Source organism: Sander vitreus, chromosome 22 (genome assembly GCF_031162955.1).
Source record: "Sander vitreus isolate 19-12246 chromosome 22, sanVit1, whole genome shotgun sequence".
Lineage (NCBI taxonomy): Eukaryota > Metazoa > Chordata > Actinopteri > Perciformes > Percidae > Sander > Sander vitreus.
Window position 1 is genome coordinate 6,099,890 of NC_135876.1, and position 26,892 is coordinate 6,126,781.

At 41.9% G+C, this 26,892-nt stretch overlaps 1 protein-coding gene across 2 annotated transcripts; it reads left to right on the forward strand.

The window, feature by feature from the left end:
- The first annotated feature begins 369 nt into the window (after positions 1-369).
- mkxa (mohawk homeobox a) lies at positions 370-26,892 on the forward strand. Of its 2 annotated transcripts, XM_078280529.1 has the most exons (7): positions 370-525; positions 1,886-2,165; positions 4,892-5,051; positions 8,058-8,211; positions 10,571-10,951; positions 26,404-26,437; positions 26,576-26,892. In XM_078280529.1, the coding sequence occupies exons 2-7, from the start codon at positions 1,990-1,992 to the stop codon at positions 26,781-26,783; spliced, it is 1,113 nt and encodes a 370-aa protein (XP_078136655.1). In that variant the 5' UTR covers positions 370-525; positions 1,886-1,989; the 3' UTR covers positions 26,784-26,892. The 2 variants fall into 2 exon arrangements, with proteins under 2 accessions (XP_078136655.1, XP_078136656.1); XM_078280530.1 differs by lacking the exon at positions 370-525 and having other exon boundaries at positions 1,963-2,165.

A 26,892-nucleotide genomic window follows, 5' to 3' on the forward strand; every position in this document is an offset into this window, starting at 1 on the left:
ATTAAACTGAGGGTGCTCTATTTGAAAGTGGTTTCAAGACTTGAACTAAAAAACTAAAAAACTAAAAAACATGGTAAATTACTAAGAACTTTTAACTTGTTTTAAGAAAATACTTGCAGCCAGCTAGCACAGATACTTTCCCATGTAAGGTGGATACGTTTGTTTCAAGAAAAGTAACATTTTCAGACTCCACCATGGATTCAATGATTTTAAACAGGCTACTTTTTGCAGCGTGATGCCTCCCTCCCTCTCTTTCCCTCTGCTGGCCTCGGCCCCAGAACCGGCGTAGACCATCAACAGTATGTTCGCAGGCTCGGGCTGTGTACTAGGAAACATGAGCAGGGTGAGATATTCAGAGTCCCGGGCGGCGCGGAGCAGGCCGCTGGATAAAGCGGAGGAGGAGACGGCGGTCCGTGTGGATTGAGCTCAGGATCTCAGGACGGGAACATGTGAGCAGGGAATGGGCGACTGGAAACAGGATTATTGTTCTACACAGCAGAGACACGCAGGAGGGGCCCGGGACAGGTAGGCTAACTGACCGAGACGCACTGACACACTGGTGGCTGTTTTAGGTAGCCTATATGGGCCGATAGGCTCAGCTTTGAAATGGTACTCAGGTTATTGAACCAGGGATGTAACGTTAGTATAAACACACCTAAAGCCAGTTTACCCAACTTTGAATGGACATTACTGCTCTTTATTCTGACATTATTCTCACGACTTTAGGTCTTATAAATGCCTACATCTAATATAGATATGGATTCTAAATCCACCTCCTGCATGATGTTTTTGTTTATTTCATCACTGCATGGTCCTGGAGGCTACACATTTGGCAGCAGGGTGCTGATGGCATCACATCACGGTGCGTCTCATCCACCCCCCCATGACACATTCAATATTCAACCTGCACAGAACTAAAATCCAAATTGAAACTGATGGTAAAAACTAAATGTCACATTTCTGGAGCATGGAACCTATTAAAGGCTATTAAAAAGGGAGAGCACCAACCTAAATAAACCATTCAGGGTTTATAGCGACATGGAACAACCGTGCAGAAATATTCAAGATGCTTAAACTGAAATTCTAAAACACCTTTTTAAACAAACAAAAATCACGTTTTTTACAACCTAAACCACCGAGTCCGTTCTGTAGATTTACTGTTGTAAATTATATGTTATCCTCAGTTGTTTGTTTAAAAAAGTGCAAACTGTATTAAATAGAACTGAGTGGAATTTTCTCACTTGTAAAACTTGAAAAATCAGGGTTGAAGCTGAGTAGGAGAAAAGACATTCTTGTTAAAAGTAGTTTATTGCTGTGCGGCATTATTAAAATAAAATGATCCATAGTAGTTAGGCTGTAATGGACCTGCAGTCTGCACTGGTAATCATTATAAGCACTTTCCACTTGTTTTCTTTGCTCGTTTCCAGAAATAGCCTATCTGTAGCATGAAGTGCACACCTGACTGGATTGCAGTTATTTGGATTCTTCAGGCTTTACAGAAATCACTTGCTATGAATTGGAATTGCAGCATGCGCATGTTTACAAAGAGCGACCTTAAAAATGACGCATCACAACAGCGCATTTACGCACGGTCCGCCTCAGCTCAAGACCGTCTACATGGTTCATTCAGTGTATATGAGCAGGCAATAGTGGAGGGTAAGCTAATCACATCACACACACCACAGTGAAGATGTCAAATTGTAATTTATCCGAGAAATGCGTGTTTCCAGGGCAAATATTAAGTGCTTATTTGGAGATACGTGTTGCTGATTTTGAAGGATTTGTTCCCCCGACCAAATGTCATTATTTAGTTCACGACCACATCCCAGTTTGTTAAGTATAGTAAAGACTCTTTTTTTGTAAAATATCCAAACTTGTTCCACAGGAGAGACACGGGCACACTGTGACAAATCCGAGGAGTTTTTTTTTTTTTTTTTTTCCTTTTTCATTTTTGCGCATCAGAGAAATCGGGGGAATATCTGGCCAAAGATGAACACCATTGTGTTTAACAAGCTGAGCAGCCAGGTCCTGTTTGAGGAGAAGGCGAAAGAGGTGGAAATGAGCAGCAGAAATTATCTAGAAGTCATCGACGGGCAACATGCTGACCTCCTCTCCAGCAACCAGACCATCAGAGACAACCAGGCCATCAGACACCGGCGGAGCGGGTATGTTAACGCCGCTGGTCAGCATGTGTTTCTTTTATTAACATGTGGATTAACTGGAGTCCGGGATTACTGATGAGGAATACCTCTATTTACACGGTCATTTCACTCATCATAAATTAGCACACCGAGAGAGTGAACAACAATGGTTTTGTTATCAGAGCTCTGTGGTTATCTCTCCAACTTGTGCGCAAAATTAAGACAGGATATGAAATATCAAGCTCAGATCGGGCGTCAAATTCCTATATAATTACATTGGTGATCTATGTATATGCATGAGCCTCTTTGAGTTATAATAGATAACTTTTAATGCAATTTCGGATTGATAAAGTCGTTTCTGCCGATGTGCTTGAATTGCGCATGTATATGTACACAAATCTGATATTTACGCGCGGATTAAATAGCCACAAGGAAGGTCAAAAACTACTTAAGCTTTACATATCAAGACTAAAACACAGACGTGATCATCCAGTCTGACTTTATATGTGGCCTTAATGCAACAGCATCTGATGGATCAGGTAATTAATATTTACCGTTTCCCAATCTGGTCCTCATTTAGGTGTTCACAGCTAATCTTAAAATGAATAATTTAGGTCAGTCGTTTGGTAGCTTTCTTGTAGAGGTCTCCATCTGTTTCCAATTATTAAATTCACCATTCAACTCTCTGTGTGGTCTAGTCAATCATATAGGGGCCAAGTGTTTTTTTCCCCCAACATATATATATATATATATATATATATATATATATATATATATATATATATATATATATATATATTTACATTTTACCTATCTGGGAGCAGGTGTAAGAAAACATCATGTCATTCTATTATTATTGTTATGTATTATTGGTATGCTTAGAGAGAGAGAGAGAGAGAGAGAGAGAGAGAGAGAGAGAGAGAGAGAGAGAGAGAACAGAGGGATAGCAGGGACCTTCAGATGCCTCCTCAAGGAGTAGCTTTCAATAATAAAAAATAATAGGAGTCAATGAACTTGTGTGACTGTACGGTGTCACCTCAAGGATAACATCGGTGCTAGGGAAGAACATTACATTATTAAACAGAGGTGTGTGCTTGTGTTTGAGTGTTTAAACCAAAGTTCAGAACACAGAGTAAAATGTCCTTTTGGATGTTCATACTGATCTAGATTACAAGGAAAATATTTGTAGAACATCAACCTCAGGCAGACTTGAGGTTGGACTAAAAAATGTTACATCTGCAGTCATTGGAGCTTTTTGGTGAGATAAAGAGGGAAGCGGCGCACAGCACCATACTGACATCTACAGGTTCATAAAACCTGGAAACCAAGGTGAGGCTGAATCCTTCACAGACCAGAAAACCAACAGCCGGCTGTTGACGGAGCACAATGTTTTTGTTTGTTTCATTGCAACGTGGTTTGTGGGACACGCAATGAAAAATAAACTGCAAGTGGCCGTGTATTTCTCTCTCTCTGCATCTGTCTGCTTCATTCTCTCTCTCTCTCTCTCTCTCTCTCTCTCTCTCTCTTTCTCTCTCTCTCTCTATCTTGCTTTGTCTCTCTCTCTTTTAATCCAACCTCTCTTATCTTAATTGCAGTGCTTTGGGTGAGAAAATTGCATACTGTATAGAGTGTTCACTTTATGTGCCATGACAAACGAATTCAGACAACATGCCGGTCCACCCAGGACTCCTCTTGCAGCTGCACAACATTGTTTGGTTCACTTCAATAAACAACATAATTGTGTTTCTCTTTTAGGGCTTTAAACCAGATTTTAACTTTAATTCGTGAAATGAAAAATTGAAATCTAGACTGTTTACCGACATTTTATCCTGATATAATGACCACATGATGTTAATGATGAATGCAATGCAATGTCAAATCATCTTACACCTATGAAGAAAGGCTTAATCCTGCATGTTTATTTGTTGGTAGATTATATTAAAAAAAAATAATAATTTGTGAAAAGAATACATGTGCTAGACACAAATGTACAAACAGGCCAGGTTTAGATAAAAGAATCCCCAAAATCCTATAATTCACATGGACTAGGGCTGAACGATTAATCGTTTTCAAATCGAGTCGAGATTTGAAAGAATGCGATTATCTGATTGTGAGGACTGCGATGAATCCAATGTGAATATTTAGTTGAATGTTTGGTGTAACTATTTTCAGTGGGTTTTTCATTTGTTTTTTATTACTTTATTTATCCCAGAACATAATCCCAGAACATAATCCCAGAAGGTGCTATGTGTAGATGCTGCTATTGAACTGAGGCATATCAGACATTTCAGTTTACAGGGAAGAAGATATTAGTAGACATTTTTATTGGAATTGTTTTTTTTTTTAATCACTATAACTATAGCTTTTGTGATAAATGCTCTGTGTTTGGCTGTTCAATGTTCCATGCTTATTAAATGAAAACACCTATTGGCTGGCAATTCACATCTATGTTCTCATCCTTGCATAAGAATATAGAGCCATTTTAGTGTCTCATGTTGTAATGGTCCATGACTGATGATGTTTTATCTGTTACTCAGTGAATATTGGAACTTTAGATAAACTTTTTTTTTTTTTTAAATCACATATTGAAGTGTAATTGCAATATCTGGCAGAACAATTGCAATTTGATTTTTTCCCCCAAATCGTTCCGCCCTGACATGGACTATAGGTCATATAATACCTTGTAATAGGTTTGACTTCTATGTACAGTGTGGGATCTGGCTGACATTATTCTACCTGCTTCTCCGCAGGGGTCGGCCCAGCGGCGGTAAAGTGCGGCACAAGCGCCAGGCCCTGCAGGACATGGCGCGACCGCTCAAGCAGTGGCTCTACAAGCACCGAGACAACCCCTACCCCACCAAGACGGAGAAGATCCTGCTGGCCCTCGGCTCGCAAATGACCTTGGTCCAGGTGAGTCTACTCTCTGGTCTTCATCACTTGCTGGTCAGGCGATAAAGAAAGAGAAAAGTGAGGTATTTCTGAATATTCATGTGGCCATGAGTGTGATCAGTGAGGAAAAAAGTAAATATTAGATTTTTGTGGTTGAGTTTCTGTCTAATCAGGTCTTAAAGTAGTTTTTGACTTGCATTTGTAATAAGAAGACTGTGAATAGAAAGTGTTTTTGCATCTTGAGCTGATTATTTTACAGCTCTCGTGCAGTTGTGGTACTCTGGCAATTCTGTTCATTGTTTTTTATTTCACTCAAAGGTGAATAAACATTTTTTGGAGTTTGACTCATGACCCCTCTGTTTGATCCTTCTTGTCATATGGCCAACAAGTGATTTTCTTATATTGTATTTTTTAGAGGTACGAACATGTAAAACAATTCAGAATTTGAGAAGAAAATAAAAAAAAAAAATCTTAAAAAAAATAAACCTAATTTTATGCAGCAGAAACGTATTTTCTTCTTTCTTCTCCTTCGGTTTATCTCTTAAATCCTCATATTTATCTTAAGACCCCTTGATGGCCCCGACCCGCAGGTTGGGTATCACTAATCCACTATAGGTGTATATAAATGCAGTAAAAGTAGTTATAAATACAGGTTTCTTATACTTCATAGTATTGCACCCTCTACTGATAATACAAGACTACAGTGGACAACTTGACTGTAGTGGCTGACAAACTGACCGCCGAGAGGAAAACCCAGTGGTGAATATGAGTGTGTTTTGAGTCTGGCACTTGCGGCTGTGTGTGTACAGTATCATCTGGCTGACAAGGTCACTGATACGGCCTCAGAAAGTCTGCGGCGGCTTTTTCGGGCCGCCGGCCACGATGCTTAATCTGGTTCTCATTTTGGGAGCCTGATGGAGCTGTTTGTTTTGGTGAGGGCGAGCAGAGTGCAGAGGAATGCTTTTTATTGGACACCAGGATGCTGTGCTGCGAACACACACACTCCAAACCCTCACACACGCATACGTTTAAGCTGACACCCAAATACCAGCAGCAGCAGCGTCAAAGGTCAGTGGATGAGGATGATGACAGCCAGGTACTTTTCTTTTTTTTTCATCAAATTTTCCAACATGAAGGAGATTCATCTTCTTCTGTCAGTACATGTGAGTTTTTACTTTTAGCCTCTTTTGATACAGTTTGTTTTGCTGGGACGAAAAGTCGACTAATTGAATATCAGTAAATTGATCAATCAAAACTTTATTTATAGAGCACGACCAAAGTGCTGTACAGAAGAATAAATAGAAGACAAAGTACATAACTCACACAGGCGTAAAATACAAAAAACTAATTAAAAGACATAAAACATGAGAAGACCGCCATACAAAAAAACAATAAAATCAATATGTCAACGTCAGGACTCAAAGGCCAAGGAGAAGAGATGGGTTTTAAGAAGAGATTTAAAAACAGACCGTGAAGAGGCCTGTCATATCGTTCCACAGTTTAGGACTTGAGCGACAGAAAATTGATTGATCACTTCAGTGATTTTACCCAGTAAAATGTCTAACGTTCTGCTTCTAGTTTCTCAAATGTACTAAGAGTATTAGAATAAGCAAATGTAAATCACATAAAAATGGAATATCTTTTGGTTATGGACTAATGATCAGACATTTCAAGACATTACCTTGAGTTCTGGCAACGTGCTGGATGTTTTTCACAACTTTGTGACATTTTATAGACTAAACAATAATAGATTATTGGACAAAATAATCAACACATGATTACATATGAAAAAAATTGTCAGTTGCAGCCCAAGGTGGCATTCTTTCTTTGCCTATCCATTCATGGAGCCCAAGAACTACCCGGTTCTTCCATTGTTTATTCCAAACAAACCAGCGCTGCCAGTAATGTAGAACTCATCACTTTCTGTGCTTTTTCCCCCTGGAACCAGGTGTTTAAAGCAACTAAATCTGTCATGTTTTAGCAAAACAGCTCCTTTTTTTCCCCCCATCTAGACGTTGTAAATTATTATTTTTTTTTTTAAAGTTTGTGCTAATACGTCGGTGCCATCTCTCCATCACCGTTGGAATCCCTTGGCGTGCCTGCATGCTGTCTCCTCTACAGTACATAAAGTACAGACAGGCCATGGGTGAAAGAGAGAAAGTTTGGCTGCCGCGTCCCCCCCCCCCCTTTTTTTTTTATCTCTCTGGGTGTCATCTGAGCAGGCGTGCCATCCTTTCTCTCTTCTCTCACCCCATTGACAGCCATCTTGCCTCCAGTCCTCATTAGCGAGCCGTCCCACGCCTTGCTTCGTCTCACCTCGCTTCCCCTCCAGCCAAGCCACATGTACTAGATGCCGCCTTCCCCCTGGAGTGCCACAGCGCTGGGCTCGAGACAAAGGGATGTGGGATGGTCTTAGTTAACAGGAAACACGATACTGGAAGAGGGGATCAAAAAAATAAGTACTCTAGCATAAGGCCCCTGTCCCAGCCCCTTCATAAGCTGCTTGAAGTCTATTGAGCATGAAAAGTTATTCTAGTATAACATCTAATGGTCTCCCCTCCCAGTGAAAGGAAGAGCGCCGGCTCAAGTGTCTTTTTTATTGCATCTTGAAGACAGTGTTGGAAAAAATGTATTATTGGAGGGAGGCTGTACTAGTCCAGAATAAGCACGGGGGACGTACATCTCGGTCGGAACATTAGTTAATGAAACGTTGCGTTCCGTGGCTGTTCGGCATTTGGAGGGTGTTAAATGTTTCTATATGGCGTTGATACAGAAAAGATGCATGCTGGGGTGTCTCTCTGGAGCGTCTGGGACGTTTCTCAAAGCTGTTTCAGAGCTGCTCTGCAACCTGACTCTGGTTCTGTCTTTTGCCTTGGCCTCTCTTGGTTTTTGTCAATGAGACTGATGGCAGGCAGAGAGCAGACATTTTCATAGTCAAGTCTTTGTTTTGCTATGAATGTGGAGGTGTTTAGAATAACATATGTTTCAATTAGCTGTGTCTTCCCTTTCTATTTCTCTTTCTCTCAGGTCTCCAACTGGTTTGCTAATGCCAGGAGGCGACTGAAGAACACGGTGAGGCAGCCAGACCTGAGCTGGGCGCTCAGGATCAAGCTCTACAACAAATATGTCCAGGGCAACGCGGAGAGGCTGAGCGTCAGCAGCGAGGACAGCTGCTCAGACGGTACGGCTCGACTGCACCTTAGCAGCAACTCCTTATCTCTTCCAAGTTCTATTCCAAGTTAAAAGAGGCTACTAAAAAATAATTATTTATTCACTATTATTCATTATTAATACATATTATCATTATCTATTATCTTCTTTTAGGCACAACAGCAGTGTTAGTTATCCGATTTTTCTCCTTGACCCTGTTTAGTTATGGTTGCCTAATGAGGGCCGGGGAAGTTTGGGCTTCTAAGGTTCTCTTCTATCAAAACTTGCTCTAGATGAAAGCCGAAGCTACATTAATGTCCTTCAGTTTACATCTGAATATGAATCATTTAATTAGTTTGATTAGCAGGATTTAATATAGCTATTCCTTTTATAAGCACTATATAATACTATTATAAGCTCTTTGTACAGAGTGACCAAGATATACTCCTTACATCATACTTGTCATGCCCCCGAAATTCAAATCTAGCATTATCACATGAAAAGAAGCCAAAGGCCAGGCCATCTCCCTCTCTGCACAACTTAAAGTAGGCTGATGCTATGCAGAGCCATGTTCTGGGTGTATATAAATGGAGAGTGTGTGACCCAGCCGAGAGACACTGAGGCCGGCGGGCTGCGACACGCTGTCATTAGGACACCCCGCTGAGCCAACCTCTGTCTCCCAGCCTGCAATCTCTGTCAGCCGTGTATTTACAGCAACTACCTTCTTCTACTCACTGACAAGCACTGAAAACATGGTCAGGAAACAAAATAAAAATATAAAACATACATACTCACGCAGTGAGAGAATGAAGAGAAAGGAAGAGCGCTGTGGTGTCAGTAATCTCTAATTACATTTTTTTGAGAAGGAGAGGCCAAACGTGCGGCTAAAAGAGGAATGCGTGCATGGTGTTTGCATTGTGTCCGCCACAGGCCACTGTACCACCGGAGGCTTTGTATATCTCCCTGACTCTTCTCCCTGTGACATTATGGTTATGAAGCTACCCGCAGCCTGCTCTCACTTCTGACCCATGCGCTAAAAAGCCATCCATTATGTTTTTAAGCTTATGCTTTTGTTCCAGAGGCTATTTATGGGGCCAGACCTGACCCCTCTGACTCGGCAAACATTCCTCTCACTGTCCTGAAATGGTCCAGCTTGTTTTGGATCTGGAGAGGACACACTGTCATGGAGGCATTTTAAAAGGAAGTTTTATTGGAAAAGGTGGCAGACCTAGAGTTTAAAGGACACTATTATGGGATTATAATGATTAGATTTAGTATCGCTTGTGTGGTTTCAGAGGAGATGCTGAGGCACTTGCTGTACTTACCTCAGACTGCATAGGGGAATGAGAGCAAGTATGCTACCTCCATGTGTTTCTGATATGTGGGAGCTATAATTTTAGACTGAATCAAAAGTCCAACCAGCCCAAATTACAAAATTACATTCTTGGCAGGGACAGTATCTTGAGTGAACTTCTCCCTGACTTCCCTCCTGCCAGAGGATATCTGGTTTTTCAGTATGGTGTTTTATCTCTCACCCCCCCCACCACCCCCTCCCCCATTTCTTTCATCAGGTAGAGACCTTTGCTTTAATTCAATCTCTATGGCCCTGCGGCCTGGAAATTATTTATTTCTGCAGGGAAATAGAGGGGGCAATGTGGTCTTGATGGAGAGGAAATAGGCTACCATCCGTTACGCTTTGGTAATGCGTCCTAAATCTCGGCTGGGCTTTCTGCTCTTGAGGCGATGCCAACAGTAGGGCAGGAGCGCCAGGTTGAAATCTCCCTGCCCTGGTATTTAGATTCAAGATTAGCTCAAAATAACTAGACTGTGAGTCAGTGGGGATGAACCTGCTGAAGTCGGTTAGATTTAAACTAGAGTATTTTCTGAAGATAATGCGTGTGATTGCAGATGCTGATATTCATGTTTTTTTGTATGATGTTATATACATTTGAAAACTGATTAACCTTAATGTATTGACAGTTTGCAATACATTAAATAATATATAATAATATATAAAAAATATATATTGCAATACAATGGCACTGAATGGGCCTCCATTGGCTTTAAAGCATTACATAACTAATAAACTGTACATGTCATCATTGTGAGCTCATGTACAGTTAATCAGCATGCTATAATCAACATTTTAAAACTGGAATGGAGTTTTTACTGTATGCAGGTGCTGAGATATAACTACAATGGATGTATATAGTCAATAAGACATTAGTTTTATTAACAGTTATCAATAGGAAAAAGCATCCACCCATCTACAAAGAATTACACATGATTTGACATATATTTACAAATCAAAAGATGCCCTTTGCTTTCGACATGTATTTCTGCCTTGCATCTTAATTATTTTCTTGTGATTTTCCCACTTGATGGCGTAGACGGGGACAACCCTCAGAGGACACAGAGCGGCCCCGAGGAGCTCAACAAGCCCATGTACCAGAGCGTGATCAAGAAGGAGGGCTCCTCCATGGTGGGCATGGGCATGGGCATGGGCATGGGCATGGGCATGGCCATGGGTATGGGAGCGGGACTGAGCTCGGCCGCCTCACTTGCCGAGGACTATGTGTCTCCACCCAAGTACAAGAGCAGCCTGCTGCACCGCTACCTGAACGACTCACTGCGCCACGTCATGGTGGCCAACGCCGTCATGGACGCTCGCAAGAGGAACCACTCCGGCTCCTTCAGCTCCAACGAGTACGATGACGAGCTGCTCTCGCCGTCCTCCTCTGAGGCTGAGGCGAACTTTGTTTATCGGGCTGGTAAGGAGCCACATTTCTTGCATTCTTTCCCTTCAAGAGTCTCCCTTGCACACACGACATCCTGCACTTTTGCTCTTTTTTTTGTCCCCTCCATCTGCACATTTTGTTTTAATTCCTGCAGCTGGTCCATTATTTCCAACTGTCTGTCTCGCTCTATATTACACTGCCTGCTCACACTGTTTTCTTCTACCTTTCTACATTTGATATTGTGTTTGGTGTTGCCGAATGTGATTCCTATGACTACTGCCTTTAAAAAAAAATGCTGTTAGATTTAAGCGAGGCCCGGTGTGTCCAAAACACTCACACGTTCATATATCCACAGCAGAGAAACCCATGTACTGTCTTTTCACACTCTCACACAAGAACACTGGCTGCCTCTCGCCCACTCCAGTCGAGCAGAGAAGGAATTCCCCCCAGCCTGCTCCTCTGACCAGGCTTTAGCAGGCCAGACACAAGAAGGCCATGTGGAACATGCTCACTTTCAGACTACTGTTTGGCATGCCTTTGATCCTGCCATGAGGTCCTGCTGAGAGAGAAGGGGCAAGGCAAATGGGCCGTGTGTTTTTGTGTGTCGGAAGACGGTTTGTGTGTGATCCGTAAAAGCATACTTTTTTTTTTAGACAAAGTGAAAATCACCTTTAAAGAAAAGTAATAACAAAAATAATAATTAGCCCAGGCAAAACAAAGTGGAATCTCTTGATATAGGTCACTTGTCGTTTAGATTATTGCTGTCGATGTTCTTGTCTTCGGCCTCACATTGCTCTCGTCAGAAAAAGTAGTTTTCTGTTATTAATGTTTATGCCGAATGAAAAACACATTCCAGAGTGAGATGAAGCCAGATAAAGTGTTTCTTTGGTTTTGTCAAAGTTATAGCTTTTGCCTGGATGTGTGTTTTTGCACAATATCACGTTCTGATTCTGGGTTTTGACACCTACTGTAGTGAAATAATCCTTTAAAATATGTGGCCTTACGGTCTTTATTTATTGCACTTTTATTTTGGGACTCTTTGTTGTAAAGCAGTTAATTTCAAGCTGGACTCAACATTGTGAACTTCAAAATCTATGACAAAAAAAAAGATGTGGTACAAATTGCAAAATGTTGTAGGAAATGTAGAGTAGATGTGGACAGGAATACATTAAATGTAATCACTGTAAATCATATACGAATTAAGTGGAATTGTGGCCGGGTTGGGCAGCGGGTAGAGCAGGCGCACGTATACTTGGAGGTTTACGCCTCAACGCAGAGGTCCAGGGTCCGAATCCGACCTGTGCGAATATCCTGCATGTCTTCCCCCCTCTCTCCCCTTTCTCACCTAGCTGTCCTGTCAAATAAAGGCAGAAAAAGCCCAAAAAATATTCAAAAAAAAAAAAAAAAAAGACTTAAGTGGAATCAACTAATCGTTTATGATTAATTTAATGCAAATATGTTTTACTATTCAACTTAGAATTTTTATTTTCAGACAATTTCAGAACTTGTAAACCTCAGTTGAACTTGTGTTACTTTAAATTATGAGTAGTGTTCACTCAAAAGACCCTTTTTTCTTTTGAAGAGAATACAGGATGGAAACTTGATATATATGTTTGTGAACACAGTTACTCGGAGCAGGTTCATATTTCGTCTTTGTTTGACTTTTCAGTAACTCGTGAGCTGACATTGAGACAGTTATTCAAGATGAGTTCAGTTAATTCACATTTTCAAGGCAGCAGGGAAACTTGTGTCTTTAAGTCGAACCAGCGAAAAAATGTTTTACAGTGATGTAATGTCACCGATCTTCCCCTTACTGTGAACGCTTCAGCTCGCAACTCGTCTGAGCTGGTAACGATCAAGGTCAGATCTGTCCAAGTTCTTCTTCAGTTGAGAGCACTGGGGCTTTGTTCAGGCGCACTTCACAACCAATAGTGATGTTTTCACTTTCTGTTGAGTGTGGGCAGGACCGCGAGGGGGCAGATTTGAAGGTGTAGGTGATGGAGTGACGGAGGACGGGGGGGGGGGGGTTGTGCGGGGAAGAGCAGATTTTATTGTGTTTCATTTAAAGCTCCTCTTATGGACAAATGTGTTTCATATTATCTGAGCGTGAAAGGGGGGTGGGCGGTGGTATGAAATGCATCAACGGCAATCCTCCTGATCGAAGAACTTGAAACCCTGTGACCTGAGTGAACATCGGGCTTTTTCACATCGAAACACCTGCTGGGACTCACAGATGGAGAAAGAAAGAAAGAGATGGATAGACCAAGTGAGACTTATAACTCCCTCTACCAGATTTTAATAAGAGAAATCCCCCCAAAAAAGGATTAATTCACCTGGCTGGCCTGCTGTTTTTAATAGAGAGTAACTATTTTATCTCTATGGTTAATATCATTTCTTGGCGCTGATGTGTCCCTCTTGGATTTCTCATGCTCTGGCACTTTTACAGAAGCGTTACTTTGTTACATGCAAGAGAAGCTTTTGAATCCACACATGGAAAGTTCTCCGAGGCAGTGTTGACTCATGGGATCGAACACCTGCAGGGGCCCTCCGATCCAATCGCCCAGTTGAACAAACGAAACGAAAGAAAAGTCGAGAAAATTACATTGTAATTCCACATCTGATCTCGCCGACACAGACCGAGCAAATGAAAGAGGGAGGCAGAGAGAAATCATTTTAAGCTCGGGTTTGCATCATTTCCTCTGTGGATTTTTTTCTCATGTGGCTGCACATTCCAGATATTTTTTGTAGTGAACGCATTCCTCTTTTACAAATAGCTTCATTGTATTTTAATAAGAGAGAAATGTTTCCCTTAGTAGCAAAGTTCACATAAATCTGTACTTATATCAGTAAAACAGAGAAAAAAATCAGATCAATGACTCGTCTGACATTTTTAGTCAGTACAGAGGAAAAGGATTTGAACTTAAAAGAAAGAGCACAAACGGTGTCTCTTTGCACATTCTTTTGACGAATCCATGCCTGTAAAATGATCGGGATTGGTCAAAGCAAACCATCATTCCATTGGCTAAAAGTCCAGTAATGGGTCAGTTGGCTGTTGTGGCCGCAGCCTGAGCCCACAGTGTTATCTGTGACTACAGAGGGCAGTCAGACGTGGCAGGAGATGGAGAGTGTAGATTTACCCCAGTGGAAAACTACACTTCTGCTGGCTTGAAAGGACTCTCACGCACGCACACACACACACACACACACACACACACACACACACACACACACACACACACACACACACACACACACACACACACACAGAGTCATGTGCCATTCACAGTCCTCATACAAGCACATACACACAGATCCAGTACAAACAGCCACATGCACACACACCTACAGTCTAAAGCCTGTGGGGAATTTCATTGAACACAAGGAGCAGTAGAATTCCATCACACATGCCAGGGGTTTCATGCCAAATTACCCTTTAATGGGATATTAAATGGCAGGAATCTGGCTCAATGTTTTTCTTCTTGCTCCGTACCAGATTTCGCCCCGTCCGACATCATATAGATCATTATACGCCAAATAACTTCCAACGTTTTTGCGGACGGAGGCTGAGAGATCTCCGTCAGACATTTTACACGAGGTTGACACTGGTACATTTTCTCAGGTTCTTTCCTTTATGGACTCTGGTTACATTAGTCTGATGGTGAGTGTAGAATGCTTGCCAATTCTTCTATTGATGTGGAAAAGTAGTGATAGTTGAAAGCAAGTCAGGGGCCACCAGGAAGTTTCCAATAATTAGATTTTTCAGTGCCTCTTTCAAAAGAGCATCTATTAGATTAAGATAAGGAGCATTTTTTCTGAGTATACAGTGTGGTGGAAGTTTTGTTTTAGTTCTTAAATCATGCGACATAGCTTATTTGCCACAATGTTATGAAGAGGAGAAGACGTGCTGAACAAGCAAATATCAGATATTTAAAGTAAATGTGTTTCATGATGTTAGTGCACCAAATTTCATGGCAATCCATCTAATAGTTGTAGAGACATTTCACTCAAAACCACAAATGTCAACCTCTCGGTGGCGCTAGACAAAAAGTCACTGGATCACCAAAGTTATAATGGTGGTGCCATGCCGCTTACCTTGGAAGGTAGCTGGATTCTCACGATATTACTAGATCACACGAGAATCTTCACACCACATATCACATACAAATCTATCTTCAAGTAATGCATTTGTGTCTGAACTACCAGCTCACTGGATCAATCAGCGTCCTGTTAGGTGCTACTGGCAGCTACGGACGAGGTTTAGGTGTGTGTGTGACAGCCGTGACTGTTCGATCAAAACAACAATGGCGGACGTGATAGACAGATGGTTCATCCAATCACCTGCCAGGTATTTTTTCCAAACAGTTTTCAATGACTGCTTCTCATATGGTTCTGTGTAACAAACCATGTGGCGCGTCAGGTTACCATGCCGCTAGCATGGCTAAAAAGTAGTTTTAGAAGGCCACTTTTTTGTTTTTCTGTTTACTCTCCATTGTTTGCATGCTACACAATCATTTAACAAGAGTCTACAGCCATGCTGTGAGACTACAGCAGTACTAGCTAATGCATGCTAATGTGCTCTGAATGTCAATGCCAAAAAGCTAATGTTAAGCAGGTACAGCAGGTGTATACTTTTTACTATGTCCTTGTCCACCTCATCTTTAGCATGTTAGCATTTTGATATGTGATACTGTAATTGGCACCAAACACAAAGTACAGCTAAGTCCTTAGTTTTGCAGGTATTTGGTGTTAAAGTAAAAAACTTTTTAATTTGACCTGATGATGGCACTAGATGAGAAATTAAGGGATTTCCGAAGTTACGGAAATAAATCCAAAGGGAACATGAATATCTGCAATGGCTAAATATATAATTTGTTCAAACTTCCAAAATGGCCTTTTATTTATTTTGGTCTGTTACTGTGTTTTGCATTTTGCATCGACCAACATCTAAGTCGGAGTCACCTTTATTTTATAGCATTATAGTGACTTATTTCTAAGTCATGTGCTGTTCAACACACAGTTTCCTTAGAAATACATTCAATGAAAACAGCAGTGTTTGACGGCAGCAGTTGAGATCCTAAGGGCCTTTTTAGAATTAGGTCGTAGTGAGTGCCAGACAGTTATTGAATCCTGGAGAGTTCATTGGCACTTAAGGAGCTCTGGAGTCATCCAGGTTGATGGAAGAAAAGTAATCGTAATGTGGAAAAAGGTTTAGATTTCTTGTCTTGAGATAGACAGGTAGAAAGATGTGATGGTTGTTCACGATAAAAAGAGATTTCTATCATGGCTGTTTCATATTACATAACACATAACAAGACACTTAACTGGATTTACTTTACCATTAATGTCTCTCTTGTTTCCTCTCCCAAGAAAACCCAACTGTGATTATTTATACAGCAGCGTTGTTGAGGGATGGTGGCTGTTGTGTCTGATTGAGGACTCAAATGGCACGTTCACTGACTGATGAACGACGGTGTGATTTACTATAGGCCACAAAGACAATGCTTAACGCGAGGCCGCTTGGTGACAATGAGCCACTCCCGGACAGTGATGGATGAGGACTCCTCATCTTAGGAATCCAGAGATGTGGATAGACTGGCTACGATTTGCTCTTTCCACAGTTTCATAGGAAAAGCGAAAGGGAAGACAGAGAGAGGAGGGGCTTGGGAATGTTGTTCCAAGGCAGCAGCTTTTGCCAAGACTTACTGGGTTCAGGTTGGGCTTTAGGAATGATTGTGAAAGGGATGAGAGGAGGGAGAGGGAGGCACTTGTTCCATCCAGATCTAGAGTTGAGTTTATCCAGCAGTGGCCTGTTAGGAGAATAAAGACAGCATGGTGGCGGTGGCTAAGAGACACAGAGATGGTGGTCGGAAGAAATGAGAGTGTGCATGTGCATAAAGATAGGGAGAAGAGGAAAATCTGTCATAGTGAGGACAGTTGACTAGGCCTCAGGCTGAGGCGAGGGTAAAGTTCACGTTCATATTTTTCACATTTCACTTATTTTTGCACTTACCCCCAGTGGTTCCTGACCATGTAAATCATTTTTGTTTGAATATCCACCTCTGAAACTTCTGTCACTGCAATTGAGATGATTTGAGTATTTTTAAATGTTAATTTGTAATAACAGTAGGGTGTCTTTCCAAAAACAGTGTCCCTGTTACGATGGATTACCCAGAGACCTGTCTGCCAACTTCTTAAATCTTAAATTCAAATGGATTATTCTCAATTATATTGAAAAATCAAAGTCAGTAGTTTTATGTGCAGATTTGCAGATTCATTTTGAACTTAAATAAACCACGAATGAAAAAAAGGTATGGTAAATGGTTAAATGTATTTCTTCCATTTTGTTCACAGTAAATTGGCTAGAATTTTGTTGTTCAAGGACAAAAAAGGCACACATTTCGGCATATTTATCATATTTGTTTGCTGCTTGTTACTTTACATTGAAAATGTCATAAAAATGTAGTGAAACGTTATTCAAATGTACTGTAAAACAATCCTGTGGCAACCTTTGTAACATTAAGGGACTAAGGGATTAAGGGACATTGTTTCCAAAAAGACAAGTATGTTTCTTTTTGTGTAAGAGCTGTTACACACCAATCAAACGGCCGACCGTCGGCAGTAAAGACAGTCGGACTGATCAGTCGGGTCCCCGAGGTCCAAAAAAATGCCTCAAAACACACTGAGGCGACGCCGACTTGCGCGTACGCTCTGAGCGTTCGCGAAATGTAATACGTCTCCATAGCAGCAGGCGGCGCTTCTCTCTATTGTTTCCCAGAAAAAAACGAATGAAATGAATGAATGAATGAAAACCAGCAGCTGATAGGACGAAGGCGTCACGTGGGTCTTTTTTCTCCAGAAATTCACTGCCAGACTGGCATGGCGGCTTGTTCAGAATACGATCTCATATTGTACTAAAATAGTTCAACGAAACGTGTTTCTGAAAACATTTTAAGCGAGAAATAGGCCGTGCAGTTGCTGAATCTGTCTTCATTTCAGATCGACAAAGGTCAGTTTAAAAGATTTTCGTCAGATTTTGAGCGGCTCATCCCGCTTGCCATTTCCGGGTGAGCCCCGACTGCCCTGTCTCCGACTGAGCATGTCAGGTCGGCCAAAATGAAGGCCAACGGCTCCTCGGATGGACGACGGCACGGAACAAAACGAACAGACTCGAATCACCAACCTTGCCAGACTGTCCGACGGCCGATAATCAGCTCTGTGTGTCAACGCCTTTAGTAGCACCATGAATAAACTTCGACTTACCTATAAGGGTGTTGGGATATCAGGGTGGAGAAGGAAATGTGAGAGGCCGGTAATCTAAACTAGCTGAGTGGCAACATATCACTAGGTGTATGTTGAAAAATGTGTTGTTGTGAAATTTGTGTTAACTGACCCTTTAAAGCCAGTTTAGAATGACGACTTATATTGCAGATAACGTATATTGCAGATAATGCACAAAAGGTAAGGATTATACAATAAGTTAAACCCCCCCCTAACAAGTGTAGCATTAGAAACATATTACGCATACCCCGATACATATGTGCACAGATGTTACCACCCTGGTCAATGCATGCTTATGTGTCAAAATAAGAGCGTTATATCACATAATATACTCTTAATTCATTTTGCACTTTGTCTTCACAATGTGGAGTCCTCAGTGATGTATATCAAGGCTGTAAAGTGTCCAGCAGGGTGTGGCTGGTCCAACGGTGGGAAAGACTGGGAGTTGGCAGAGGTGAGGTATAATCCTGGCATTAAGCTGTGGTGCAGCTTCATGCAAATGGAAAGGTGGATAAAAACACAGAGAGAGAGAGAGAGAGAGAGAGAGAGAGAGAGAGAGAGAGAGAGAGGGGAAGAAAAAAAACCAAATGGTAATCCTCTGTCACTGGAAGATGGGATATTGGCCTCCGACCACTAAACAGAGGCTGGGTGCGAGGCAAACAAAAAGAAGACAGCACCAGACTGAGACAGTGTTCATTCTAGCCGTCATCCTGCGGAGAAGTGGTAACAGACAAACATCGGAACAGACACTGTTTATACGCAACTCCCTAACATAGAACTGGAAGAGTGCGAAATAATGAGGCCTCTCAACCTGATCGTTTTTAAATCATCAAGGCTTTTAGGCACACGCACAGACAGTCACACAATCGGGTCATCATATTCAGAAAACACAGCTGCCTGCCTGGTCAGGGAAACCGTGCCGGTCTGTATAAAACACAAATTGTTTCCATTTTCAAACCCGAGCCGCGTCTAGAACAATAGGCTGCCATTGTGTTACCACGGGATAGAGGAGAGCAGAGAGAGGTTTTATAAGAGAGCAGAGGTGTGACGTAGTGAGGAGATGGGACACACTCACTCACAGAAATCCCCCAAGAGTGTGAGAGGGCAATTCAACCTACCACTGTGAACATAATGATGCAGTGAGTGCAGCGCAAACATATCATTTGGCCTCCAGCTCCCAAAAAAAGGATATTTTTGGGCACATGAAAACACTTACAAATCCGAATAATGTTTACTTGTGGTTTTCCCTAATGTGTGTGTTTTGTGCGCCGTAAACAACAACTGTTCTTCCCAGAGGATGTTACTGGGGAAACCTGTGATGGAATGGCTCGACGGGGAAGAGTCAGCCCCGTTTTGTCTCTTTTATACCTGTTGTGTCAAAGCAGTGAGGACAGGCTCATCTGTTCATCATCAGCGGCGTCTTCACTCCAGAGATGTGTCCCTGTTGTCATGAAGTCAGCATTTGAAGTATGAGCCCACTGATCCTCAGATGCTATCACTGTCTCTTTTTCAATCTTTTGTGATGATCATTTTCAAGCGATCATCTGTTGTCACGCCAAATCCTAATTCTGGCTCTCTGCTCGTGATGAGCCAGTTGGTTCCGTTTGTCCATGACACCCTGGCAGTCCACGTGCGCGCACAAGCACACACACACACACACACATTCGCCATGGCAACGTATTTACTTCTTCGTCGAGACGCTCTTCTTATTTTGGCTGATTTATGGGGGCCCTGATTACACTCTGTTTACTGGCACTCGTAAACACAATGACAACCTGGCAGTGCTTAAACATCTGAAACACTGTTATTATTTCTCCATCTAGCAAGAAGACACAAAGCGTAATCCTCATTGCAGGATCTTGGTTATCTGCCCCGACCGCAGCCACACACACACACACACACACACACACACACACACACACACACACACACACACACACACATCAGTGTGTCATTTGCCGGGCAGACATGGGGAAAAAAAAGCAACACAGAAAAAGAAAGGCAGCGGATGGGAGAGTAATTTGTTGGCAGCGGTTCAGTATCTGTCTGGCTCTGTCACTGTGTGTATGTTCTATTTAATAGTGTAAGAGCTAATTATTCAATATTTTTAAGTGATGAAAGTGTTGTCAGGGCAAAAGGAGAAGGCATTAAATTCACGCCGTGTATGATGTTTTTGGCTAACTGAGTGGAATTGACAGTTTGGTTTTTTGGAGCCTCAGACTCAGACTTCTTCACCACCCACAGAGACCGAAGGAGACAGAGAGAAACTACTAGGAGAGGTAATATGAAAGTAGCATTGGCAGAGCGCATGGCAGTGGAGTGCCAAGGCATCTCTAACTTCATTTACAGACTCCTCTTGATATTATAAAAAGCACAGATCATTAAAGAAATATATATAAAAAAATAGATCTGGAAGCCCAAAAGCAGTAAGTGATTGCTCGGTGACTCTGTGGCTTGGGTTGGTGTCAAATCAAAGATAGCATCAACAGACGTTGCCTGAAGCGTTCGGCATTTCCATTTTGGTCAGAACCAAAAACACTTGGCTAAAAGTAAGCGGTCCATGCAGTCACATGTCTGCACATTCAGTAATTTGAGTGTAACTTTATATCCGGTAAGCGTCATGACATAGGCGTCGCTGGAGGTAAAGTGTGCCTGCAGGGTGAAACATATTCTGTCCAGTGAAGAGCTATGACTCATCAGACCTCGACTGGCTGCCTGAAAAATCAAAGGAGCCGCGTAACGACCTGTCCTGTGGTTGTTCAGGTCAGTGGCCAGCAGATTGTCCAGTCTACAACGCCACTCTGGTTCTCATCAGGTGCTGTAGAGGAAATCGGCTTAGCTCATTTCCTTACTTCAACAATTGAGTTTGGATGTGTGTGTGTGTGTGTTTCCAACTATCTGTCTTTCTCCTGCGGTGGAATAATCTTCTCATTCCGGTCAAAGCAAACACATTTTACTTTCTGCCCAGCAACATAAACCTTTTTGATTCCACTTTCTAATCAGTCATCCTTTCTAAAGGGTTATTAGTTAAAATAATAGCTTTATTAATTGTCAATTAGGGCTGTGTATTGGCAAGAATCTGGCGATACGATACGTATCACGATACATGGGTCACGATTCAATATATTGCAATATATTTCGATACTGTGCTTAAGGCGATATATTGGGATTCTTTTAAGTATCATTTTAGAAAGACTAATATTTAAAAAAAAGACATGATGTGCATAAAAAATGAGCTAAATGCTAAAGTAGGCCAAAGTTCAGCCATAGCTACACTGTTAGCTTCTAGCAAAAAGTCAGGCACTGCTAGGCACTGCTAGGCGAGGACACTAGTGGTGTGTCTCAGCATAGCCATCTAGCGGTAGGGGGTTTAAACACAACATAAATGTGAACCATTGTCTTACATGAATATTTTTGCACGTAAACTAAAAACAAACAAACGATATTGCGTTTTTGAAAATCAATACAGTATTGCAAAATAAAATATCGCGATACTCAAGTGTATCGATTTTTTCTTACACCCCTATTGTCAGTACATATTTTACTGATACCTTCTAGATCAGTTATTTAAGTTATTTTTGAGAACAACTTTTGAGTCTCTTGCTCCTCAGCAGGATATTTGCTTTCGTCTTTTTAGCTGATCTAGCTGATGACGTTTTTTTCCGATGACTCTTTAGAAAGTGAGAAACTCATTATGCTTTTTAAATTTACTAACATGAGTAAATGCAGACTTAATGGTTTATTATTAATGACATTAACATTTTTAACTGCAAACTTTACTCACCAGCAAAACTGATTTTTTTACAACCCAGCAACCCAGGCAACCCAGAAGTTACATATGAATGTATATATATATATATATATATATATATATATGAATAGATTACATTTGATCCATAAGGCACAATAAATGAGTTATTAACCATTAATACAGTATAGCCATAAGTTACAAACTCTTCATGAAGGGTACCTTATGAGAAACTGGTACCAACTTTTCTTCTTTACATTTTAAATTCCTCTTTAAAGATTTGACAAAATAATCTTAACTCAAGGCCCTCTTACTAGATGTCATGGTCTTCATCAGCACATTGAGTCTGAGTTTGGAACTTTGGTCTCCTCGGGGCTGTAGTTGCTCGTACGGTCGCAGAGCTCCAGAAAAAAGCTAGTAAGTGCACCTTGAGTTGAGATAATCTTGTCACACATTACATTTACATTACACGTATTTAGCTGACGCTTTTATCCAAAACAACTTCCGATAAGTGCATTGAACCATGTGGGTACAACAACAAAAATGGCACACGTGAATCACAAAAACTACTATCAAAACAACTTCCACATTCACATTTTGGAATATACGCTTATTTGCTTTCTTGCTGACAGTTAGATGCCAGTCTCATATGACAGTGATAACAATCTTCTCATTTAACTGTCAGACTATTCCTTCAAAATCCTGTCCTTCCTCTTATCTGCTCTGGTTTTTTAAACACATTACTCTTTTGTTTTATGGTCATGGGAACATTGTAAAGCCATTGCAGACTTATTTTTGGCAACCTAAGACTTGACGCTTATTCTAAGTCTCTTTGGATAAGACCACCAACTAAAAGCCTAAAACGTCAATGTCATATAAAATGTGTGTGTGTGTGTGTGTGTGTGTGTGTGTGTGTGTGTGTGTGTGTGTGTGTGTTTATTTGTCTGCCTAATTCAGCCCAGCCCTTGGTTGGTGCAGCAGGGGCTGCCTTGTTTATTGTTGTATGTTGCTAACAACAGCACCAGATGGTAATGATGATAGTCAACCACTTTCCTCAGTTCATCTTCTTAACAGGTGTCACCTCATTCACTTTCTGGTCTTGTTTTGTCTCATTTTCACCAAGTTGTGTTAAAACTAGTCAATTTTTTTTCTTGTTTGCCCTCTTTTTGCTCTCCCTCCATTACCCCGCGGTGATGTTAAGTGAGCTAGTATTTTTGGACTTCCAGCATGACGCCAGAAACCATCAAACTTCTTAGCTTTCCCCTTTGGCGGTCCATGAAACCCCACTGTCAGTGGAGCCCAAAGGCAACAGCATGTGGACTGAGTGTTCGGTAGCAAAGTAGTAAAGCAAAAAAAAAATAAAAAAAAGATTGAAAAAAAAACAAGAAGAAAAAAAGAATAAAGTAATAAAAAGTCCTCCATGATTTATTGCCGATTTATTGAGTCTTTGGCATTGCTCTTGTTTTAAAAAATCTGAGTTTTAAATGTTTTAGGCACAGAGCTTTGGAAATAGAGTTTTTGTATGCAGTGGTGCATTTCCAGATCCTGGGGTCGGGGGCTTCCATGGGCAGGGACTGGAGCCTAGTCTAAGGGGAGGTCCTGGGGGTCAGGGTGGCCGCAGAAAACATTGTTTTGTATGTTCTGAAAGGAGCATCTGGACGGTGGCTGCCTCACACGCACTGGAAACACTTAAAGCTGTGGGTGGAAAGACTCACGCACACTGTACTTCACAGCCCACAGTGACTTCAAAACACACAAAACGACACTGTCTTCTGCATGTTGTTTGTCTTAGGTGTCGCTGCTATTGATCTTTTTGCTGCTGTCACAAACCAATCATTATGGTGAGCCCCGGAGCAGTAAACACCAAGCTAATATATTTTGGGGGAACATCATCAACACATGAAAACAGTGTAATTGGTCTGTAATTGCAGAGCTGTGATTATGGAGAATGGTACATATTATTACTCAGGACCAATCTGCTTCTGAGCACTGGCAACAATCAAAGACTATCAGATGACCTATAACAGAAGGATGTTCTCTTGTCCAGTTTCATTGACACTGCCTCCGTTCAGACTAAAACGATAGGCGCGATCAAGACCATGCTTGACCCCGAACTCACAGGCCGCTTGGCCCGAAGTGGTGGTTAGAAAAACCGCAAGAAGAGCTGTCTCCAAGTGATGTCACCCCCGGCCCTCAAATCCTCGGACTGCTTCGGGACTCTGACTAGGGAAGCTTAGGAAATTTTGTTCTGTGAAGCACATTGGGCTGTATGCTTTCAGGCAAGGGGTTATATACAGTAAATAGAGTTGAGTTCACAGTCTTCAAGTCCTGATCAGTCCTATCTGATATCCACAATTTAGGCTAAAACACACAAAATTGAGAGTATGAAAACAATAGGAGATAAAGAAGAGATGGATAACATTAACAGCTTTCAAAAACAGCTTTTGGAAATATGGAAGAAGTGCTTATTCTTGACATAGCACAGAGTCACCCCTTATATAAACATAGACGGGAAACACTGCATTTGTTTTGGCTGGGCTGCATGAGAATGGTCAGTCCCCGAGTACCTGTATCAGGGGGTATTACAGCAAATCGCTGCAGGAAGGGCTGAATGAGTGGAGGACAGAGAAGGAGGGACCTGAGGAATATCAATGGAGGAAAAGGGACTCGCTGATAAAGTAAGATAAAGAATGAGGGAAAGGTCAGCAGGGAGTTGTGGCGCACTAAAACCTAAAATCTCATTTTCTGGTTTGTACTTCTGGGTCATCATGTCCTCATCTCCCTCTCACACATGCACACACATTTCTCTCTTCTTCTGTCTAAGAATCATCAACAGAAGGAAATTGCTGAGAGTGAAGTCCGTCTCTCTCTGTGGAACACACCTATTACAGAGCGAACGGGAAAACTACAGGAAATTTCATAATCAGGCCCATATTAGCCCGGGGCCCTGCAAACCCAGTACTGTCAGTGTGGGTCACGCTACATGGGAAAACTTCAGGAAAACAAGGGAGGAACAGAGTAATGGCGTTGGGAATAATTAGGCGCTTATGACAGCTTGCAAAAGCCTGAACACTGGATCCAGATCTTTGGAAAGTCTATAAAGGGCTTTGGCGAGGTTAGAGGTGACAAAGCAAAACGGTGAAATCTTGTGTGTTTTCTCCGACGCCGGAGGAGTTTGGAGTTTTGGCACTCCGGCTCTGTGGCTGTCTGCGACGATGCTAAACCTCAAACACAGTGTCCCTGCGCAACCTTTTCCAGTATAACAATCATGGGAATGAAATACCAGCGAAAATGAAGGGTGCAGATTTTCATTAGCAGTAGAAAACGCTCTGGAACGCCCTTCGACTTCGTGGCGCAAGGAAGGGCTCGTAAAAGTGGTAGCTCAGGTTTAGACATTTGCTTTACTGGGAAATGTGGCATGGAGGGTGCAAGAGACTGATTGTCCCTGCTGGGACATCTGGGAGGGTGAAGAAGGACCTAGTTAAGACAAACTCGTTGGTACCTTTGGGCTACATGGACATTTTAGGTGAATTTGCCTTCTTTTAAATGTTCTTAAGTCGACCAGTCATCTATACCTGGTCACGATTTAGCTTCTTAAAAGCTCACAGGGCCTTAGCTGTTTCTTTAGTTTGCTTAAAGAGAGCGCCTGGAGGCTGCACGGTTAGGAAATCCAGATGCTCTGCTCTCTTTTAATGCCTCATGAAACGCCAAGCCTGTATCATCATATTCACTGCTGGGCAAAACGTAACTAGAGCTAGACCCAAGACAGAAGACAGGTTCAGCGCAAACACACTTGCAAATTAACCCCCCCCCACACACACACACACACACACACACACACACACACACACACACGCGTGCACATGGTCTTTCTCTCTGTAGCATGCTGAGGTAAACACACTGGTTGCCCTGAAGAAAAGTTTGGTTTCATTGTTTAATGACTCTACTATTCCCCGCTAATGTTTTACATATGAGATAGAGATTGCTCCCATTTGAAGAGAAAAAGAGAGAGCAGACATCCATCTTTCTCTCACTGACTCACTTGCTGCCTTTTCATTCCCACTCAAATCTTTTACGCTCAGTCATTTTCGATCAGATTTCCTCAGACAACTCAATTACGTTGGCCGGGGCCCATTTGTTTTCGAACAAAATATTAGGGAATGGAGTTTATGAGTCATAAGAAACATCTTTCAACTCGATCCTATTAGTCACCTTGTTTCTTGACGGCTTCTTGCAAAATGTCCTTTTTGTCCAGCATCTGAGTAAAGAGAGAAAACAGAGCAACACATGTTTGCACAGGACACGGTGTACACTTACAGTGCAGACCTCACACAGAACCATGCGCGCGCACACACACTCACCTCCTGCGCCTGTCCGTTCAGCTAGATTTCAATAAATCCTCATTGACCCCTCAGAACTCTGCAAAGCTAACCTTTTTATTTTCTTCTTCTACTTTCAGAAACCACAGACCATGGCTCCAGTAAATGTGACAAGTGAGTGGACTTTCTTTTTCCTTGCAGCCAAGATCAAATCCTCTATTTTCATTCATTACAAGCTGAACTTGACCTCTAACTCCCCGCTCTCTGTTTTGTTCTTTCCTGTGCATGTTTGCGTTTTCCTCTGAACATCAGTGGCAGCGGTGGCGTTGGAACTGCGCAAAAGGAGAGGGTGAAGGGCAAAGACGAGACGTACTGGAGAGAGATCAACGCCGCTATGGCCTTGACCAACTTGGCGCAAGGGAAGGACAGCACCTCCGGGACCACGAGCTGCATCATCCAGAAGTCCTCCCACATAGCAGAGATCAAGACTGTTAAAGTGCCTCTAATGCAGAAATATTAGCCCTGACATCGTCCTCCCATCTTTTTATGCAAACCAGCAAACATTCCTGTTTCAGCAAACTCGCCAGAGTCCAAATAAACTCTGGCAGCAGTGAAAAGAGAACTGTTGT

What these genes read in the sequence shown, in the direction of transcription:
- mkxa (XM_078280529.1), top strand. Translation starts at nt 1,990, where the DNA reads ATGAACACCATTGTGTTTAACAAGCTGAGCAGCCAGGTCCTGTTTGAG. An exon ending in ATCAGACACCGGCGGAGCGG is followed by an intron (nt 2,166 to 4,891) that starts GTATGTTAACGC and finishes GCTTCTCCGCAG; the next exon opens with GGGTCGGCCCAGCGGCGGTA. An exon ending in GAACTTTGTTTATCGGGCTG is followed by an intron (nt 10,952 to 26,403) that starts GTAAGGAGCCAC and finishes TTCTACTTTCAG; the next exon opens with AAACCACAGACCATGGCTCC.